Consider the following 22479-nt stretch of genomic DNA (forward strand, 5'->3'; position numbering starts at 1 on the left):
GACAGTAAGACAGTAAGACAGTAAGACAGTAAGACAGAGAAAAACGTATACGTAAGTAGCATATATATTTTTCTCTGCCTTATTTTACGTCTATGACTACGACAGACGTAAGCGCTAACATCTCGTTCTCTGCCATCAGCCTACGTCGGAGACGTTAGTCAACGCACAAGGATTTTACGTAAACGTAGGTATCGCATAACATGCAATACAAGATACGGCCTACGTTTACGTAAAATCCTTGTGCGTTGACTAACGTCTCCGACTTACGCATAAGACTTTGTCGGAAACAGTTACGACATCTTTGTGCTCAGGCCCTATAGAAGCACGGATATCATACATTGAGTACGTTTACACGGCAACGTTAATCAGGTTTAATAACAACCGCTGTTGCAACTACTGGTATTAGATGCCGTGTAAATCGTGCTTTACGCCGATGTTATTACACCAGTTGTAGTAACGCTACTCCTGGGAATCAATTGTGTATCACAGTTGGTATCACAGTTGGTATCATTATTAAAGCTGTGTTTCCATATTCACTGCCAGTACTGAAAATCTATAGTGTACGTCACGTAAACTAGATAGATTTTCAGTACTGGCAGTGAATATTGGAATGCGGCCTAAGTGAAAATTACAAAAGTGAGCAAATTTACTAGATATTGACTAATGAAATTATAAATATTCTAGTACATTTGCTCACTTTTGTAATTTTCACCAAGTTGTGTGATACACAATCAACCCCTTGCTGAGGAAAAGGAATAGACTTACAAATCCGGCTTTAAGAAGACGTGTAAACGCTACGAGAGTTATAACAATCGTATTGCCAACCTGAATAATCAAGCATCAACGAGTGACGAGTACTAGTATACAAAAACTGCCAATAAGTTAAAGTAAGTGTGTTAAAGAGGAATAGTGATAAAATAAATCCTTGCGTGTAAACGAACATCACTTTTAGGTAGTTATAACTACGATTGTTACTAAACCAGATTAAGGGCCTGAGCAAAATGGCTGCCTTATAATTTTAAGACTATGTTTTATGCCTTAAGTTTTTGTATTAGATAACGCACAATTATTTCTTACAAACGTTCGCGTATACATAAAACTCGAGACATAACACACAGTATTGTGCGTTACCTAAGACAAAAACTTAAGGCATAAAACATAGTCTTAGGCCGGTATTCATAGTCCGTTCTTATATTTAAGATCGCTTCAACCAATCAATGATCGCATTGCAGCTATTTGATTGGTTGAATGGGTTCTTAAGACGATCTTAAATATAAGAACGGACTATGAATACCGGCCTTAAAATTATAAGGCAGCCATTCTGCTCAGGCCCGTACATGAAAATTAGTTATTAGTTAGATCGTTAGATGGCGACATTCAAAAGTTCCATTATGTGCCTTCGGCCGATACACGGCATCCCTATGAGAGAAGCCATTGAGAATCCGCCTTAACTCTCCCTCTCCTGCTCCTCCCTGTCTTGACAGAGCATGCGCGGGTCACCTGCTGCGCAGCGGGAGCTGCGTCTCTCGTCATAGCGTTGAGTTTTTCTGCCATACTAACACGTAATTTTTGTTCTCTAACAAATTATTCACAATTAATTACAATTTTGGATCCCCAAAGATTGTAAAGTGGTGCACGATTTTTTTTTTACAAAAGAGAATGTCGGGTTCGGAAGAATCACCGACTCGCTCAAGCCAGCGTGACAAGGAGATAAGCGACAGTGATTCATACGAGAGGCAAAGCAGTGAAAAGAGTTCAGGCAAGCAGATCAGACGTCAAGGTCGAAAAAGAGGATATTTTAATCTGGTAGATTACGATGAAGATTCTGACAGGGAGAACTCAGGCCCTTCATCAAAAAGACCTCACTTACTCGGCCAATCCATCTTTGGAATCTTTGCAGAACCAAGTTAACCTCTTAACATCTTTGTTACTGCAGACACCGGCTGCTACACCGGTAAGTACACCAGGGGGAATCAATCAAACCCTTTTGGAAAGGCCGGGAACAAGTTTCGATACAAGAAAGTTGGACTTGGGGTCTTTCAAGACCGACGTTGTCGAGAAAAGACGTCTCCGTCCAGCGAATAAAAATCGACTGAAGATACTCAACGGGTTACAGCGATTTGGATTTGTAGACTGGAAGGAGGTTAGATACTCAAAAGCTCTTAGATCTTTTCTAGCATCTCCAGGATTTACAGATCTCAGGGTGAATGAAGAATTATGTCACTTGGATAGGAAAAAAGATCTATTATTACCAGTAGACCGAGTTTTAGGAGGCCTTTGCAATGCAGTCCTGGAACAGAAAGAATTATTACAGAATGGTCTCCAGGGTATCGTAGACTGGGCTTTTGCAAATCCAACAAACTTATCCCCTGAGGCATTATTTGACAGATTGTCCTCAGTTTTCGGGCCAGGCTTTCAGATATCTAAGACGTCAGATCAGATTCTGCAGACTATTTGTGAAAAGAGAGCCGAAGCTATTGAAGGAAGAAGAGAACGACTTTTGGGAGAGCTTCCAATTAAGACCACTCAATCAGCACTGCGGAAGATTCCTCCAAGCGCGGAGTACCTTTTCGAGAAAGAAAGTCTTCAAGCGTTAATTCAATCATTGGGAGGTTCACAGATATGGCTGAACTTTCCTTCATACTTATCGAGCAAGAAGCTTTCGACCAGGAAAGACACCATACAACCGAGATCCAATCATTCCTTTCGTACGAGCAGAGCATCCCAGAACTCGAGGGAGGTTTTCACCACGCAACGGAATCCCTTCAAGGTCAGGAGTGGAGTTAAAAAAGAGTCCAGAGGTAGGTCCAAGGATTTCTCCCGGAAGAAGACAGGTAAATGACTATGTAGCAGTTCGAGACTTTTCAGGAGGTCAGCTGCTAACCTTTCAAGAAAGATGGAAGGAATTCGGAGCGCCTCCACATGTTCTAAGATTCATTACAGGGACCAGAATCTCATTAATCTCAAAGCCTCGCATGATCAGCAATTGGAGGCACTCTCGATTTATCACAAGACTATCACCGGAGATGTCAGAACAAATAGCTCTCCTAAAACAGCAGGGCATACTGAAACGTCCAGAAAGAGAGGGTCCAAGTTTTGTATCAAGGATGTTCTTAGTAAAGAAGAGCAACGGGGGTGTGCGGCCCATTTTCGACCTGAGAGGTCTCAATGCCCATGTTAGAATAAGGAAATTTCAGTTGATCTCACATTACAAAATTCCAGAATTTTTGCAGGTCAACGATTATATGACCAGGATCGACATAGCACAGGCATACTTCCACGTACCGATTGCCGAGAATCATCAGCAGCTCTTCCGTCTCGTATACGACAGAGAGCTTCTCCAGATGACGAGCTTGCCCTTTGGCCTCTCATCTGCCCCTCATACCTTTGCGGTTATAACGAACTGGATCGCAGAGATCCTTCGCTCGCGAGGTATGAGGGTAGTCGTTTATCTGGACGACTTCCTCCTGGCCTCTCGAAACAGAAACAGGTTGGACTCCCAGACGAAGGAAGCAGTAAGCCTGTTGGAATCTCTGGGCTGGCACGTCAACCACACCAAATGTTTTATGACTCCAAGCCAGGAAATAGAATTTTTGGGAGTGATCTGGAATACTGGCAGGAACCGGATCATACTCCCGGAGAAAAAAGTACAAAAAATCACGAAGCTCGTCACGGACATTCGCTCCAGAAGCAGGACTACATTAAAACAGGTTCAACGCCTCTTGGGTCTCCTCAACTTCGCCAATTTCGTCGTCCACAGAGGTCGGCTTCACTGCCGCCATCTTCAAAGATTCTGCACGACCTTCAGACAGAGGAGATTGAAGGAGAGTCGGTCGATTCCCAGAGCAGTAGACAGAGCTGCAGTGGTGGTGCAGAGCCACAACCTCCACCTCCGACCTCCACAAGAGAGAGATCACGCATTTTCTAACCACAGACGCGGCAGATACAGGATGGGGAGCCCAATTGAATGGCACTTTTCTCTCAGGAAACTGGTCAACAGAGCAGAAAAAGTGGCACTCGAATCGCAAGGAAATGTACGCGGTTTATGCGTCGATAAAACAAGAGGCGCAGTTCCTCCGGAAAGCCCACATCCTCTTGCAGACAGACAATCGTATACTAGTGGCCTATATCCAAAAGGAAGGGGGCACGAAGTCTCTAGATTTTCTCAATCTCACGTTCCAATTATTGAGACTAGTAGACAGTCTCCAAATAGAGCTATCAGCGGCCTACCTCCCGGGGAGATACAACGGGATTGCAGATCGTCTTTCCAGGAAGAAGACTCTGCCGGAGTGGCATCTCCTCCCAGAAGCAATAAACCAGATCTTCAAAAGGTGGGGCGTGCCAGACATCGACCTTTTCGCATCAGCAGAATCAGCAGTAGTCGAGCGCTATGTATCCAGAGACTCGAGAGATTGGTGCGCTTACTTTATAGACGCATTCAGTCGTCCATGGGAATGCAAACTGGGATGGCTGTTCCCACCACCCAGCCTGATACCCAGAGTCCTAGCCCACTTAAACAAATGCAAAGGACAGGTATTGATCGTGGCACCCAGGTGGGAGAGGACATTCTGGATGTCAGACTTGAAGAGGAGGAGCAAGGAACCTCCGATGATCATCGAAAAACTAGAGGAGGTCCTGATAGATGTCACAACGCAACAGCCTCCCCCAGAGGTGGATCGTCTGAGTCTCCAAGTGTGGAGGATTGGATGTGGAAACACCTAGTCCAGGATTGGTCTTCTGAAGAGAAGATGCTAGTTACCAAGAGCTGGCGCCTATCTACGCTGGGGACATATAGAGCTCCCATCCAGAGATGGATTGACTGGTGCGACAACGGTATTGACCCTGGAAATCCATAAGGTAGGGACTTGGGCAGATTTTTAGCAAATCTTTTCATCACAAAGAAATTTGCTTACAGTACCATCTTAGTCCATAAGTCAGCAGTTACCACTTTCTGCTCTGGGAAGTCGACTTTACCCCTATCATCAGACTTTCTAGTACGCCAAGTCTTAAGAGCAATTTCCCTAGAGAAACCCAAGGAGACGAGAGCAGAGATCTGGGACGTTCAACGGCTACTGGATTGGTTGAGCACAGGAACGCGGAACCTATCCTTTTTTGAGGTTTCGAGAAGAACGGCAGCTTTACTTCTGTCGGTTTCAGGACGTCGCATCCATGATCTCACTTTATTAAAGATATCGAAGAACTTCTTAACGAATCTCGGAGATACGATAATTCTATGGCCGGCTTTCGGCTCAAAGACCGATCGAGGGCATTTCAGACAGTCAGGATGGAAGCTATCAAGACACCCCAACATTTGGCTTTGTCCAATCACTTGGGTCAGAGCTCTTCTTAAGAAATCAGAGGAGAGACGAGCAAATACAGGATTGGATGAACTTTTTATCACGGTAGCAGGTCCAGTCAAAGCAGCGTCTAGGACATCAATTGCTGGATGGGTCCGTTCTGTTTTAAAGGAAGTAGGAATAGATTCTTCTCCGGGAAGTGTTCGAGCGGCAGTAGCTTCCCGTGGCTGGCTGGACGACCTGCCAGTCTAGGACATATTAGACAGAGGAAACTGGAGATGCGTTGAGACCTTCAGAAAACATTATTGCAAAGAGATATCGAGCACGAACCAAAGCAGTTCTAGTCCAATATTTAACTTTTCACCAATATAAAAAAGGAAGAAAAGAAGAGCATTTATTTTTTTCCTTTTAAATACCTTTAGGGTCTAGGAGAGATTGCAATAAACAAGAATTAGATCGCAATGTATAGATTTATCTACTCCTTTTTCTAACCCTTTCAGCATCACATAGCGTTGAGTTGGTCACCAGCAGATACCAAACACGTCTCTCATAGGGATGCCGAAGGCACATAATGCAGGTGTTTCGAACTTCAACAAAACACGTATTATGTGCGGAAGCCGATACACGGCATCCCAGCAAGTATCTTGCTGGATGAGAGACACTATGACGAGAGACGCAGCTCCCGCTGCGCAGCAGGTGATCCGCGCATGCTCTGTCAGGGCAGGGAGGAGCAGAAGAGGGAGAGTTAAGGCGGATTCTCAATGGCTTCTCTCATAGGGATGCCGTGTATCGGCTTCCGCACATAATACATGTTTTGTTGAAGTTCAAAACACCTGCATTTAGAGTTCCTCAAGTAAGAGTTAGGACACCGCGATTGATGATTTCTGATTGGTCGCGCCATTTATAGGGAAGCAGTGAGTGAGAAAGAGAAGAAAGACAGAAAAGAAGAAGGAAGAAGACAAAGCTATTCGAGACATGTCACGGTAAATAATGTATAGGTATGTATTAAAAATAATTCAAATATAACAAAGAATTAATTTTTATATCTATTTCATTTCATATAACGATTATTAAGTGATATTTATTAATAAAACGTATTCTTTTATTGTAAATTTATAACTTAAAACTGAGATATAAGGGCCTCCGCACAAGGTGTTCCGTATCGCATTACGTTACTTTAAGTATAGATCGTAAATTTAACTCCGTACGTAAAATTAAACTTCAGTCAACGCACATGTCTTTCGAGACATGTCTTTACGTTACGATTTCTTCTGTTCCCTAACCCATACAGCACAGAAGCTTGCATCAACATTGCTGCAATGTTACAACATTGCATATAGCAGTGTAATGCTGCAGAAATATTGCAGAGACATTATTTTGTAATATTACTTTGGCAATATTGCAGCAACATTGCCAAAATAATATTACAAAATAATGTCTCTGCAATATTTCTGAAGCATTACACTGCTATGTGCAATATTGTAACATTGCAGCAATGTTGATGCAAGTTTCTGTGCTGTATGGATGTATACGAAGCATTCCGTTACGCTTCCCTTACGCTTTAATATTTCATGTTTTCCTTTACGTTCCCCAAACGTTCCATAAAATGTGAACGAAGCACTCCGATACGCTTCCCACACACTTCAATGATTGACATTTAGAAACTCTTCATTTACACTTCCTAAACGCTCCATAAAATGTGAACGAAGCACTCCAATACGCTTCCCGCACACTTCAATGATTGACATTTTAGGAACTCTTTATTTACACTTCCTAAACGCTCCATAAAATGTAAACGAAGCACTCCAATACGCTTCTCGTACATTCAATGATTGACATTTTAGAAACTCTTCATTTACACTTCCTAAACGCTCCATAAAATGTGAACGAAGGACTCCAATACGCTTCATATACACTTCAATGATTGACTTAGAGACTCTTCATCCACATTTCTTCAACGCTTAAACACTGCACAAAACATGTATGAAATACTTTCCATACACTTTAACAATTTAAAGAAATATTTTTAAGGACGTCAAAGTTTCGCGCGAGCACGCAAGGATCTGTTAGTTCGTTCGTTTACCGCTACGCGCGCTATCTTTCTCGTATTTAAGTTTAGTTATGAGAATTATATAAAGAGTTTACAAAGAGTAACAAATAAGATTAAAGATATACTTCAATTTAATTTCTGATCTCGATGCAGGAGCTTCAGATATTAAATTGATTTTTATAAGTCGGACAAGTAAATGTGTGGCGAATAAACGAAAATAATCCGTTTATTACCTATTTAAAATGTAAAGTGCAATATTAACGGTACAGTATAAATATAGTAGAGTATAAACATTTCATTCGTATTCGCCAATAAGTTTGATGACATTTCATTTACGTTCTTTAAAAATTATATTAAATATTTCCCCTGGCGAAAATAATTATCGGAGCGTAAGTCGAATGTAAGGAAAGAGTAACAGAAGTGTAAACGAAGCTTCTAGGAGGCGTAAATTGAAACAACGAAACGTAAACGAAGTGTTAACGCTTCATTTATGTTTCGTTGTTTCAATTTACGCCTCCTAGGCCGGTATTCATAGTCCGATCTTATATTTAAGATTGTCTTAAGTCTGGTCCGAAGTTGACTTAAGACCTCATTCAACCAATCAAATGGCTGCGTAGCATTTCAAGCTCGAACTTAAGACGATCTCAAATATAAGATCGGACTATGAATACCGGCCCTAGAAGCTTCGTTTACACTTCTGTTACTCTTTCCTTACATTCGACTTACGCTCTGATATTTATTTTCGCCAGGGTCATTCATGTTTGTCGGAGAGTTCGATAACGTTTCGTTTTCGTTCCTTAAGGAGTTTGATGACGCTCCGTTTACATTTGAAAGATATTTCGTTCACGCTTGTCGGAGAGTTTGATGACGCTTCGTTAACGCTTTTCTAACACTTAATAGCCGCTTTCTTTACGTTCCGATGTTTCAATTTACGCTTTTTAATAGCTTCGTTTACGCTTCCGTCACTTTTCCGTTACATGCTTTGTTAACGCTCGGTTTACATTTTATTTTCGCCAGGGATGGGAACTAATCTTAATGTAAAACTTTAAACTTATATATAAAAATAGTTTGGAAAGATAATTTTAAATTAAAAAACAAATCATAAATTACAAATAGATACAAATAAATTACAATAATATAAATTAAAAACATAATATAAATAATTCCAAGTAGCAAACAAATGTATAAAAAAATGTTTCAAACTTATTTTCAAAGATATTTTTAAAATGGTAAAATAATTGGATAATGTCCCTTTTTATTCATTAAAAGAACGTTTATTTTAATGTTACTGTAATATGAATATTTATTTAATGCTTATTAAATATTTATTTTATTAATATTTAATTAATATTTAATTAATAAAATATTTAATATTTAATAAACGTTAAATAAATATTTATATTACATTAACGTTAAAATTTGCTGCTTAGAATATATTACAGAATTTTTTATTATTTATTAACATAATTAAAATATAAATCTCTATTTAATAGAATGTACCCCTGGCGAAAATAAAATGTAAACCGAGCGTTAACAAAGCATGAATTGGAGAGTAAATCTAATGTAACGGAAAAGTGACGGAAGCGTAAACGAAGCTATTAAAAGGCGTAAATTGAAACATCGGAACGTAAAGAAAGCGGCTATTAAGTGTTAGAAAAGCGTTAACGAAGCGTCATCAAACTCTCCGACAAGCGTGAACGAAATATCCTTCAAATGTAAACGGAGCGTCATCAAACTCCTTAAGAAACGTAAACGAAACGTTATCGAACTCTCCGATAAACATGAATGAACCCTGGCGAAAATAAATAACGGAGCGTAAGTCGAATGTAAGGAAAGAGTAACAGAAGTGTAAACAAAGCTTATAGGAGGCGTAAATTGAAACAACGAAACGTAAACGAAGTGTTAACGCTTCATTTACGTTTCGTTGTTTCAATTTACGCCTCCTAGAAGCTTCGTTTACACTTCTGTTAGTCTTTCCTTACATTCGACTTACGCTCCGATATTTATTTTCGCTAGGGAAATATCTACTATAATTTTTAAAGAACGTAAATGAAATGTCATCAAACTTATTGGCGAATACGAATGAAATGTTTATACTCTACTATATTTATACTGTACCGTTAATATTGCACTTTACATTTTAAATAGGTAATAAACGGATTATTTTCGTTTATTCGCCAGACATTTACTTGTCCGACTTATAAAATCAATTTAATATCTGAAGCTCCTGCATCGAGATCAGAAATTAAATTGAAGTATATCTTTAATCTTATTTATTACTCTTTGTAAACTTTATATAATTTTCTTAACTAAACTTAAATACGAGAAAGATAGTGCATCGCACGTCGCGTAACGGTAAACGAACGAACTAACAGATCCTTGAGTGCTCGCGCGAAACTTTGACGTCCTTAAAAGTATTTCTTTAAATTGTTAAAGTGTAAGGAAAGTATTTTATACATGTTTTGTGCAGTGTTTAAGCGTTGAAGAAATGTGGATGAAGAGTTTCTAAGTCAATCAATCATTGAAGTGTATATGAAGCGTATTGGAGTGCTTCGTTCACATTTTATAGAGCGTTTAGGAAGTGTAAATGAAGAGTTTCTAAAATGTCAATCATTGAATGTACGGCAAGCTTATTGGAGTACTTCGTTTACATTTTATGGAGCGTTTAGGAAGTGTAAATGAAGAGTTCCTAAAATGTCAATCATTGAAGTGTGCGGGAAGCGTATTGGAGTGCTTCGTTAACATTTTATGGAGCGTTTAGGAAGTGTAAATGAAGAGTTTCTAAATGTCAATCATTGAAGTATGTGGGAAGCGTATCGGAGTGCTTCGTTCACGTTTCATTTTATGGAGCGTTTGGGAAACGTAAAGGAAAACATGAAATATTAAAGCGTAAGGGAAGCGTAACGGAATGCTTCGTACACACTTTATGGAGCATTCGAGAAATATGTATGAAGATTTAAAATCGCGAAGAGTTAATGGGAAGTCAATGAAGCTTCTAAGAAGCGTTTATTCTGTTCGTTTACGCTTCTTTGACACTTCGAGAAGCGTTTAATTTTCACCAGGGACATGATAGAATAGAATGATATAAGTCTTTCAAATTGCGCGCGCTACAGTTCCCTATTAATGGCGGACGTTATCCTAAAGCTGATGGCAGAGAATGAAATGTAAGCGCTTACATCTGTCGTAGTCGTGGACGTAAAGTAAGACAGAGAAAAACGTATACGTAAGTTGCATGTACGTTTTTCTCTGTCTTACTTTACGTCCATGACTACGACAGACGTAAGCGCTAACATCTCGTTTAAATATATTTTGATATATTTTATCTTTAAAGGCTGTAATAATTTTTTAATTAAAAACGAAGAAGATTATATATTATTTAAAAATAACTTTTATTCAACGGTAAGTTTATGCACAAATTACATACTTATGTACATTGTACATAACATCAACCAATCACAAACGTGACTGCTGTCCACCAACGTTACGCATGCGTGAGAATTTAGTACATAAATTTCGTGGACATGTATTTGACGCAAGTTAGCGGTCTAGTATATAGTACAGATGTCTGTGGTTAAGGCCCTTGCCCAATGCTAGGCAACAGGCAATAGAAATAAGGAATAGAAACTATTCACCAATAAATACGCGAAACAGAAAATATTCGCCAATAGGAGCAGAGAATAAATACTATTTCTGTTCTTATTGCCTGTTGCCTAGCATTGTGCAAGGGGCTTTAGGCCGTGTTCCGAAATTGCTGCCAGTTTACTGCCAGCACTGAAAATATATAGGTCCATATTCTGAATCCTCTTTTATCGATAAAAGTGCCTCTAAAAGTGGCTTATAAGCCTTCTGATTGGTTATAAGCCACTTTTAGAGGCACTTTTATCGATAAAAGAGGATTCAGAATATGGACCATAATATACGTAACGTGCACTATAGAATTTGCAGTACTGGCAGTAATTTCGGAACACGGCCTTAGTTGTCGATTAACATCATACGAATTTGGTCAATGACGTCTAATAAATTACCCTAGTGCGATTAAACCCGACCATTCGAAAATGTCATATGTCTAGTGTCCCTAGTTAAGGACTTTATCCATAGACCTAGTTTACACCCAACCGTCCAATCTCGATTCAGTCTGAAGAGAAGTGAAATTTCTAGGGTGTAAACGGATTAATTTCGATCTACTTCAATCCTCTTTTCTCAGCAGAGTAGCGCGAACTAGGATTGGAATAAGTGTAGTGTAAACGCTTTGGATCGAAACGTAGCGAGTGTTACCAACATATAATATAAACACTCGTATTAACCTTCTCCCGAAGGAAAACTCAAAAAAAGTGATATTTAAATTATTTTATAAATATAAATGGATTGACGACGAGATGTGTGGTTACACCATGAAATTATGGCTTTTCTAAAATTATTAAAAGAAAAACAAATTGCTGACCTAATGGACAGTAAAAGATTCAGAACAACTGATATTTTTAAGTCCTTGGAAAATGATATAAATAAAAACGAAATAATGCGGGATGCAAAACAAATTCAAATAAAATATAAAAGTTTAAAACGTAAGTTTTGTCTATAAAATAAGTATAAATTAAGTTAATCATTTCATTCATCTAATATTTTTTCTACAAAACTTATATTGAAGGTGAAGTATAAGTTTTGAATGAATTTATTTAATAGTTGTTTTATTAATTAATGTGTTGATATGTCAAATAAAAACAAATTATTTTAATTTTGGTACATTGTCTCATAATCCTTAAAAGTTTAACGTCTCATCTCATGTAATCATATTATATGTATTTTGTTATTTGTATTATATTATATTATATGTGATACTTTGCCAAAGTTTATGATTCATATAAATTTTGAGTAAATTTATGTGTTTTATAATTTTCATATATGATGCATTAATAACCACTATCTCTTTTATATCCATTATTTTAGTTGATGTGTACACTATAAGTCTGTGATATTTTTAGCTAAACTTAAAAAAAAAAATCTAACAAATAATGTACATTATTATCCTGAATAAAATTAATAACGTTCACTTTATAAATTCATATTTTTTAAATATTTATAATTTACTAGGTTGGCAATTCTCACATTTTACTTTCATTCCGTTCTTACTAGGAGTAAGATAATCTAAATGTAAACGGTCCCTAAATCCAGAAGTTCACTTCGGAGTGAATCGGAAGGTTTGCCTCCTTTCTCCTCTTCCTCAGAGGAATTTCCACCCCTCCCTCCTCGAGACACATACCCCTTTCCTCACACTAAAACAATAGACAGTTCGTTTGCGTCACGCTTTTCTTCGCGATCGTATGCAAAATCTATCTCCAGAACTCAACCGGATAAATCCTTTGCCCCTCTTTTATTTAAATCCAAATCTCTTCCTACACTATCCCCCAAGCATCAAAAAATTATTTACAACAATCTTACCTCTCAGTCATCATCCTCGCGCTCCACCTCCAAACCTTCTCTATCCTCTTTTTCTGTCTCTTTTTCTATTCCACTCCACAAGTCTCTAAGTAACAATAACCACAACAATACAACGAGTTCGGCTAACAATAGCCTCTCTCAAATTTTCTTAAATAACGCTAACTCCACCAATACCTCTTCTAACACAGATATCAACAAACTCATACAGAAATTTGCTTCTCTCATCAAGACTCCTAATTTTTCCGCAGAATCATTAGCTATGGCAATCTCATTCATTGAAGGTTTTTTAAAGTCGCAAGACACCTCTTCATCATTGCTACAAGATGACAACCTCTCTTCCGCTTAATGACCTTACAATTTTACAATGGAACTGTCGCGGAGTCATCAACAAGAGGGAACTTTTAGTCGACCTCTTAGATCAATTCGACATCTTTGCCTTCTCCGAAACCTGATTAACCACAGATCGAAAATTACTCTTCAAAAATTATCACATTCTCAGACAAGATGGCCCCTCCAGCCACTCAGGTGGAGTTCTTCTAGCCGTCAGGCGAAATATTCCATTCCATAAAGTTAACACTATTCCTTCTTTTCTAGATATTCTAGAAACAATTTGTATTGAAATACCAGCCCCCCCAAACCCCTTCTCATTGCATCAATTTACAGACACCCTGGTCCCTCAGATTCTTCCCTTTGGGAGAATTTCTTTTCTTCCTTTGACCCTCTCTCATATGCTCACATAATCATCACTAGTGATTTTAATGCCCACCATACCACGTGGGGCAGCCATCACTCCGACCGCTCAGGTAAGCTTCTCCTTGAAGCCACGCAAGACCATCATCTCTTTCCTATCAACGACGGTACTCCTACCCGCCTCTGTCACCCTCACAATCTCCCGTCGGTCATAGACCTTACTTTTGTCTCATCCCCCTTAGTCCCCTTCATATCCTGGGAATCGTACGAAGACTCCTTGGGCAGCGATCACATTCTCTCTATCACTCGCATCAACCTTCCAGTAAAAACTATCTCCTTCTATTCCCACAAGCTCAATACTTCTGAGTTAAACTGGAAGTCATTTCAGTCTCTCTTGATCATCCAAGCACCGGACCTACTGTCCCTATTACAGGCTCCAGACGTCCCTTATTTAGAGAAGTATGAAAACCTCATCAATTCCATTAAGAACACTGTTCTTTCTCTTATCCCTCAAAAACACAGGAACCAATATCGAAACTCTCCCCGCAAGAACCACAACCCCCCCTCTTCACAGACACATTCCTCTCCGCCTTCATCTTGGTGGAACGATACATGCACCGAGGCAGTCGAACTCAGAAAACAAGCTTTTCGCCTCTTTAAAAAGAGGCCCTCTCAAGAAAATTTTTTTAATCTCAAAAGGCAAGAAGCCTCCACAAAAAAAATCCTTCGCAACGAGAAACGTAAAAGTTGGAGATCCTTTTGCGAAAAAATCTCTTCTTTTACCCAATTGAATACCCTTTGGAAACTTATCAAGAGATACAAGAATAGATATCTCACATCAACCATTTCCTTTTCTACTTCCTTTTCCAACCACGATGTATTTCAAGACATGCAAAACACCATTGCTTCTCTATGTCCTTCGTCCTGCGTGGCACCACCTCCAGATTTTAACTGCCCTGACAACACTCGCCCTTTGACTACCGTTTTTGATTCTCCGTTCTCACTAGAGGAGTTACACTTCGTCCTTAACGTGATGAAAAAAAAAAGACCTCTCCAGGCCCAGATCAAATCACCTACTCCATGATCTCTCATATTCCTAAGGTCTACCTCTTGGCACTTCTCGGCATACTTAATGAAATTTTCTCTTCAGGAAGCCTCCCAGATTCATGGAAACGCTCACTTGTATTTTTAATCCCAAAATCTACTCCCGACAAATACCGTCCTATTTCCTTGACATCCTGTGTATTAAAAACCATGGAAAGACTCATACTAATGAGATTGGACTGGTGGCTTGAAAGGTATTCAAAACTTCCTAACTCTCAATACGGCTTCAGAAGATCTCGTTCTTGCTTGGACAATCTTTCTATTCTCACTTTTGAAATTCACGTCAGTCTTTTAAGAGGAGGTGTCACCGCATGCCTCTTTCTAGATTTGACTAGCGCCTTCGACGATGTTATCCCCAACATCCTCTTCGAGGACCTCAAAGAGATGGGCCTTCCCATTAAGTTCTGCAAATTTATTTATAATTTAATTCATTTAAGGACCATTCAATTTTCTATCAACGGAGAACTCTCCAAAGAATATCACACCCGCAAAGGGATTCCGCAAGGATCAATTCTCAGCCCCACTTTATTCAACATCTATGTAGCTAAATTGAAAAAACACATTAGTGAAGAGTGCGAGATTGTCCAATTCGCGGATGACATAGCCATCTTTTCTAGCTCAATTAACACTGGCAAGGCTCTATCTAATCTAGAACTCTAGAGCCAATAAGGCATACAGATTTCTCTCTTCCAGAGGTCTCACTGTCTCTCCTACTAAGTCATCACTCGTTCTCTTCACAAGGAAACATATTAATCCGACCGCTTACTCTATCACAATTAACAATACGTTGATCCACTCTACTTCCTCATGTCGCTTTTTAGGGATCATTATTGACCACAAACTCTCCGGGAAAGAACACGTATCATATTAATCCACAAACGTTGTTCTAATTTAATCAATGCCATTTCCTCGCTAAGAGGAACTTGGTGGGAAGGCGAGCCTCGGACCCTCCTATGCATCTACAAAGGGTTAATAAGAGGCTCCATGGAATACGGATGCGCCTTCTTCCCATACAATAACAATTCCACAATGTCAAAATTAAACAGTATACAATTCAAATCTCTTAGATTATGCTTGGGCCTTAGAAGAACTACCCCGACTAACGTAATACTTGCTGAAGCCGCAGAAGGCCCTTTGATAGAAAGATTCAAACTTCTAACAGCGAGGTATATTTTGAAAATCTTCTCTTTATACTCCCATACCGCTTTGAATAAGCTTTCAGAATTATACTGGTACACCAGCAGAAAAAAAAAGAAAAAAGACCCTAGTGAGTCCTTTCTATTGTTTACCATGTTTAGAGAAATGTGGAAATACAAAAAATACATTGCAGATTTCGACTACCCTTCTCCTTATTCAGTAGAATTTGAAGCACTCGTTCACACCCCTGAATTAATCCTCACCACTTCAAATCAATCCGACGAAATAAAAAATTCCATGTTTCCAACCTATATCTTCCTAAATATATTCCATCACCTCATACAAGACAGAATGGTCTTTTACACTGACGCTTCTAAGTTAGACATAGGATCTTCTGTGGGCTTTTCTATTTACTCTCCTACAACTAACATCCAGTTCATGTTCAAGGCCTCTTCTTACTTTTCTACTTACTCTGCCGAAGCCCTAGCTATCCTTTATACCTTAAACCATATTTTAGACAACTCAGTTCCTAAAGCGGTGATCTTTACTGACTCAAAGAGTGTCATCGATACTCTTGCTTCACATAACTTTGGCCATTCTTGCAATTATATTATCTACATCATTCGACAGAAGCTACTAGAAATCTACAGACTCAACCATATAGTCACCATTGTATGGATACCTTTTCACTGTGGCATTCTAGGAAATGAGACAGCAGATTGCTTAGCGAAAAACGCCATCTCGCGAGGTACTTCCATAACCGACACGGTTCCTCATTCTGATTTCTACACCATAACAAAAAAAAATTATCTGGAAAACTCGACCAAATTTTTAAAGTCACAAGCACACCACAAAGGCAAAAAATACTTTCTGCACTATGATGGACTACAATCCAAACCATGGTTCCACTCCTTTGAAATAGACCGAGAGGCCATTGTCACCTGCGCCAGAATTAGAAGCAATCACTACTCACTAAACGCAAGTCTATATAGATGCAACATAATTCATGATCCCTCATGCCATTGCGGTCACCCTCTTCAAGACGTGGAGCATATCTTCTGGCATTGTCCTGCATTTCGAGCACCTAGAGAAGTACTGACTAAACAACTTATTCAACTGAAAATTCAATTACCACATCAAATTCAAGACATTTTGAGGAAGCCTACCCTCGGAGTCATTAAATCCATTCACTCCTTCTTAAAAAGAATCGACATACATATATAACCACTCGGCTTTATCCATTTCTAATTTCACGCCCCTTGCACCCCTATCAACCTCAACCATCACTAAACTGGCAAATATATTTCAGTTTACCACCTACACCTTAGAACAGACCATTTCAACATCACCCCAAGACAACTAGCTAACTGCCAAACCACTATTAAACAAAGCAGCTTTCACTTACACTCAAAGAAGATACACCCAGATAGCAAAGTCTGTAGAAAGCATATCATGCCAAGTGTCTGCTATCAACTAATGTTAGCAAAACGGCTACAAATTTGGTACTGAAGCTGTTATTACCAATTAAGTTGACAAATTGATGTCAAAAATCGAACAGAGTCTGCTCACAGAATCTGACGCAGATTGGTGGCAGAAACCAAGCAGAATCTGCTAACATGACTTGATATCAGATTGTCGGCAAAAATCAAGCAGAATCTGCGTGCGCGCAATTTGACTGCAGATTGACAGCAGAAGTGGAACAGGGTTTACATGCGTGATCTGATGGCAAATTGGCAACAATCTGCATTTGATTCGATAGTTCCTTCGCTTACCGCTATGTGATGTATTTTCTTGCAATCAAATTTCTGTCAGAAATATATATAAAGTCGCTATTATTAATAAAAGATCAAAAATATAGTAACTATTTCTATCACTTTAATTTCTGATATGTGATACAAGCAGATAAGATTCAGAATATTAAACTGATTGGAATCAATAGGATAAATGGAAAATTATTCATTTACTGCCTATTTGAAGCATAAAGGAAGAATTTAATTCTAAATAAATTATATCTCAAGTTTTGTAAGTTAAATTTAATTATTTTCACCATTTACTTTATTATTAATTTAATTAAATTGAGTCCTTTACTATGTGAGATATAACTACGATATAACATATTACATATTATATGTTGTATTAGAAGAAAATTAACCGATAACTCGCTGATAATAGTCTTATTTAACATCTGTAGTAATTAATTTTATTGTATTTATATTACTTATTTATATGAATGACCAGAAGCTGCAGATTCTGCTCGGGATCTGCTGCCAATCTGCCGTCAGATTACGCGCGCGCAGATCCTGCTCGGTTTCTGCCGACAATTTGACATCAAGTGATGTTAGCAGATCCTGCTCGGTTTTTGCTAATAATCTGCTGTCAGATTCTGTGAGCAGGTTTTGCTAGCAAATCGTGAGCCTATTGCGGACATAACGGATGCCAATCTGCTAGCAACTTTTGTGGAAATCTGTCGCCAATCTGCTGGCAAATTGCGCGCATTTTGCTTACCGGGCAGATTACCAGTTGATGGCCGGATTACACCCTAGTAGGGGCGTGGCCAAATAAATCAAAGAAGAAGAAGAAGAAGAAGAATCGGAAGGTTTGTTCGCGTCGCATGCCCCAACATACTGCTACTCACTCCAATGCGCTACAATACGTTCGCGTCACTGGAACTAATATGGCGATTAGGTGTTCGCGTCGCGATAGAACATACTCTATGGAGCAATTAGGAGCATGCTCCATTTGCCTCACCTTCGAAGGTGGTGCAGTTGGGGCAAATGTGCGCGCATGCGTAATATATAAAATATGAATTGATGGATGGCCGATTGTAATGCCCTGGCGAAAATAAGAAACTTTATAAAGCGTTAACAACCGTTGAGTGAGGGTTTTCTGAGAGTTTATATGCTTTTCAAACTTTGTAAGAGCACTTACATAACGCTGTTGGGTTTTGAATGCTTATCAAACGCTGCAGTGTTGCAATTTTTGTTCTACAAACTCTTTATATAATGTTACATGAAAGTTTTGCAATGCTGAGGTAACATTTTTCAGAGTACGTTCAGTAAACGTTGATACATCTTCGTGTACAGAGTTTACTCAGACTTTTCAAACGTTTACGTTTACGCTATAACGTACAAACGTCTTTTAAACGCTGCAGTGTTGCAATTTTTGTTCTACAAACTCTTTACTAATCGTTTTTAAACTCTCGACGAACTTCCACAAACGTTCATGTAAACGCCAAACAAACGTCTCATTTTTGCCAGGGTGTGCGATCACCATAGATATAGGAATATAGAGATGGAGCGTCAGCTTAATACTTGGACAAGGGAGGGAAGCCACTGCGGGAGGGACGACGAGGAAAACATATGCCACGTTTTTATTGGACGAGACATTTTTATGTTAGAAACATTTCTGAATTTTCTTTAAATATTATTGAATATATAGCAGGGTATGTGGTAAAGCAATTAAGCCAAACATTGCGCAGAATGCGTTAATGTTTTATTAGATAAGGAATGCAAAATGAATAGTCTTATATATATAAAAAATCGTGGAGCCCTAATTACACCATCAGAAGATATTATTAAAATCTGTAGAAAATGTGAAACAATTATAAGACACGCTCTTCATGCCAACAAAAATATGTTAGAAAAGAAGTTTTATGAGACTTATCTTACCAATAATGTACTAGAATCATTTTTAAATATTAATTTATTTGAGCAATTAAAGGAACATACAAACGATCAATCACCGTTAGAAAATCATATTGTTCACTTAATACGAGCTATTATACAAAAATATTTAAAAGTAAGATTACATTATATAGCATTAAATTCCACAAATAAAAGTAACAATAAGCGTCAAGTATTTAATAAAATGGTATTATTTCAAGGTATGTAAACGTGCGATAAATATATAATATAATTATTATATAATTGATATGAATATGATAGGAAAATTTGTTAATACATATTTTTCTATAATAAATTATACTTGTGTATAAAATCATATGAATAATTTATTTCACTTAGACAATCTATACTATTAACCTCTTCGCTTTTTATACTATTAACCTCTTCGCGGATTTTGTACATATACTGACGTACACTACGACGCATGCGCAGAATAACGTCCAATAAAAACGTAGCATATGTTTTCCTCGTCGTCCCTCCCGCAGTGGCTTTCCCCTCTTGTCCAAGTATTAAGCTGATGCTCCATCTCTATATTCCTATATCTATGGCGATCACAGACTTCCAGACGGAATTCGTATTAAGTTAGCCGGAAATTTTTCAGCCAACCAAAAATCTCCTTATGGAATCGTTTGTATTTCGTATGAAGATGTTTGAAGTGTGATTAAAAACGTTTGTGAGTAATTAGAATAATTATAAAAAATTAATCATTTTTACAGTATGTAGTTAGCCAACATAACTAAATATTAAAAATTCTCCTTATGAATCGTTTGTATTTCGTATGAAGAGTTTTGAAGTATAATTAAAAAGGTTTGTGAGTCATTCGTTTAATTTTAATTAAATTTTTTTATATTGTGAAGTTAGCCGGAAGCTATATAAAATGGACGCCGTCCTGTGATTGGTCGATTTGCTTATGGTAAATACTAAAATTTTCTCATGTGTACTGACTTTAAGTGTAAGCAAAACGAGCAAATTTATCTCTTTTGTAACTTTTAATCCATGACTAATTTATTATTAATTCCGCATAATCGCATAATATATCATGGATCGTGGATAAGCGTAGATAATTGAAATATGTTTTTCTACCAATAAATAAGTAAATCTTTTATAATTGTTTTATAATGTAGTCATCATTCAGAAAATGATCACAATTTGTGATTATGTATTTAATTGTTATTTTATATTCGCTTTCAAATAATAAACTATATAATAATAAAATTTATATAAAAAGATGGTAATATATGTAATCCAATTAATTATAATTGACAAAATAATTTCTTGTGAAAAAATAAAAGTAAAAAATATAGAAGAATTTTTTTTATAGCTTGTATAAAAAATCAGTTTTATGCTAAGTATATTATAATTTTCTGGACTGTAGTAATATTTAATATATAATTTTTGCTATATAAATATATATTTCTGATATAAAATCTATTTCTACAGATAGTAAGATCGGCTGAGTTATGTCACAGAATATCGGAAGGCTTACATCAAAATGCGAGAGAGAGGAGATGGCATATATCAATATGAATCCATTGCTGATGTTGTAAGAGCAAAAATAGATATCTCTGTAGATTTTATTATTTTTGCATCCGAAAACTTGAAAGTTGCCCATGCCTTATCGGAAATAAGTCTTCTTTTGTATTTTCAAATATATATAAGCGCACATTTTTAGCATATTCTTTTATGTTATCATTTTTTTTGTTAATTATTATAATAATTAACAAAAAAAATGATAACATAAAAGAATATGCTAAAAATGTGCGCTTATATATATTTGAAAATACAAAAGAAGACTTATTTCCGATAAGGCATGGGCAACTTTCAAGTTTTCGGATGCAAAAATAATAAAATCTACAGAGATATCTATTTTTGCTCTTACAACATCAGCAATGGATTCATATTGATATATGCCATCTCCTCTCTCTCGCATTTTGATGTAAGCCTTCCGATATTCTGTGACATAACTCAGCCGATCTTACTATCTGTAGAAATAGATTTTATATCAGAAATATATATTTATATAGCAAAAATTATATATTAAATATTACTACAGTCCAGAAAATTATAATATACTTAGCATAAAACTGATTTTTTATACAAGCTATAAAAAAAATTCTTCTATATTTTTTACTTTTATTTTTTCACAAGAAATTATTTTGTCAATTATAATTAATTGGATTACATATATTACCATCTTTTTATATAAATTTTATTATTATATAGTTTATTATTTGAAAGCGAATATAAAATAACAATTAAATACATAATCACAAATTGTGATCATTTTCTGAATGATGACTACATTATAAAACAATTATAAAAGATTTACTTATTTATTGGTAGAAAAACATATTTCAATTATCTACGCTTATCCACGATCCATGATATATTATGCGATTATGCGGAATTAATAATAAATTAGTCATGGATTAAAAGTTACAAAAGAGATAAATTTGCTCGTTTTGCTTACACTTAAAGTCAGTACACATGAGAAAATTTTAGTATTTACCATAAGCAAATCGACCAATCACAGGACGGCGTCCATTTTATATAGCTTCCGGTTAACTTCACAATATAAAAAAATTTAATTAAAATTAAACGAATGACTCACAAACCTTTTTAATTATACTTCAAAACTCTTCATACGAAATACAAACGATTCATAAGGAGAATTTTTAATATTTAGTTATGTTGGCTAACTACATACTGTAAAAATGATTAATTTTTTATAATTATTCTAATTACTCACAAACGTTTTTAATCACACTTCAAACATCTTCATACGAAATACAAACGATTCCATAAGGAGATTTTTGGTTGGCTGAAAAATTTCCGGCTAACTTAATACGAATCCAGACGGAGCATGAACTGCTATCTAAGAGCCTCCGCACAAGGTGTTCCGTATCGCATTACGTTACGTTAAGTATAGATCGTAAATTTAACTCCGTACGTAAAATTAAACTTCAGTTAACGCACAGAAGAAATCGTAACGTAAAGACATGTCTTTACGTTAGGGCCTCCGCACAAGGTGTTCCGTAACGCTCTACGTTACGTTAAGTATTGTTCGTAAACTTAACTCCAT

General features: G+C 37.1%; 1 protein-coding gene and 2 long non-coding RNA genes across 4 annotated transcripts; 2 read left to right on the top strand and 1 right to left on the bottom strand.

Annotated features, from left to right (window-relative positions):
- The first annotated feature begins 16065 nt into the window (after window positions 1–16065).
- Window positions 16066–16938, top strand: LOC145968333 (uncharacterized). The gene has a single exon (XM_083093708.1). The coding sequence runs from the start codon at window positions 16066–16068 to the stop codon at window positions 16936–16938; it is 873 nt and encodes a 290-aa protein (XP_082949834.1).
- A 3328-nt stretch (window positions 16939–20266) lies between these two features.
- On the top strand, window positions 20267–21073 carry LOC145967821 (uncharacterized). Of its 2 annotated transcripts, none has more exons than XR_014437563.1 (2): window positions 20267–20490; window positions 20838–21073. It is a non-coding gene; the product is annotated as an uncharacterized LOC145967821 (long non-coding RNA). The 2 variants fall into 2 exon arrangements; XR_014437562.1 differs by lacking the exon at window positions 20267–20490 and adding an exon at window positions 20503–20688.
- Window positions 21074–21143: 70 nt separating this feature from the next.
- On the bottom strand, window positions 21144–21714 carry LOC145967827 (uncharacterized). The gene is made up of 2 exons (XR_014437568.1): window positions 21529–21714; window positions 21144–21379 (listed from the first exon to the last, which is right to left on the bottom strand). It is a non-coding gene; the product is annotated as an uncharacterized LOC145967827 (long non-coding RNA).
- Window positions 21715–22479: the final 765 nt, after the last annotated feature.

Source organism: Camponotus vicinus, unplaced genomic scaffold, assembly GCF_025532165.1.
Source record: "Camponotus vicinus isolate PSW18456_S1 unplaced genomic scaffold, iyCamVici1.0 SCAF_3, whole genome shotgun sequence".
Taxonomy (NCBI): Eukaryota; Metazoa; Arthropoda; class Insecta; order Hymenoptera; family Formicidae; genus Camponotus; species Camponotus vicinus.

Bases quoted from the DNA above. Each gene is read 5' to 3' on its own strand.
- LOC145968333 (XM_083093708.1), top strand. From the start codon at position 16,066: ATGGTCTTTTACACTGACGCTTCTAAGTTAGACATAGGATCTTCTGTG.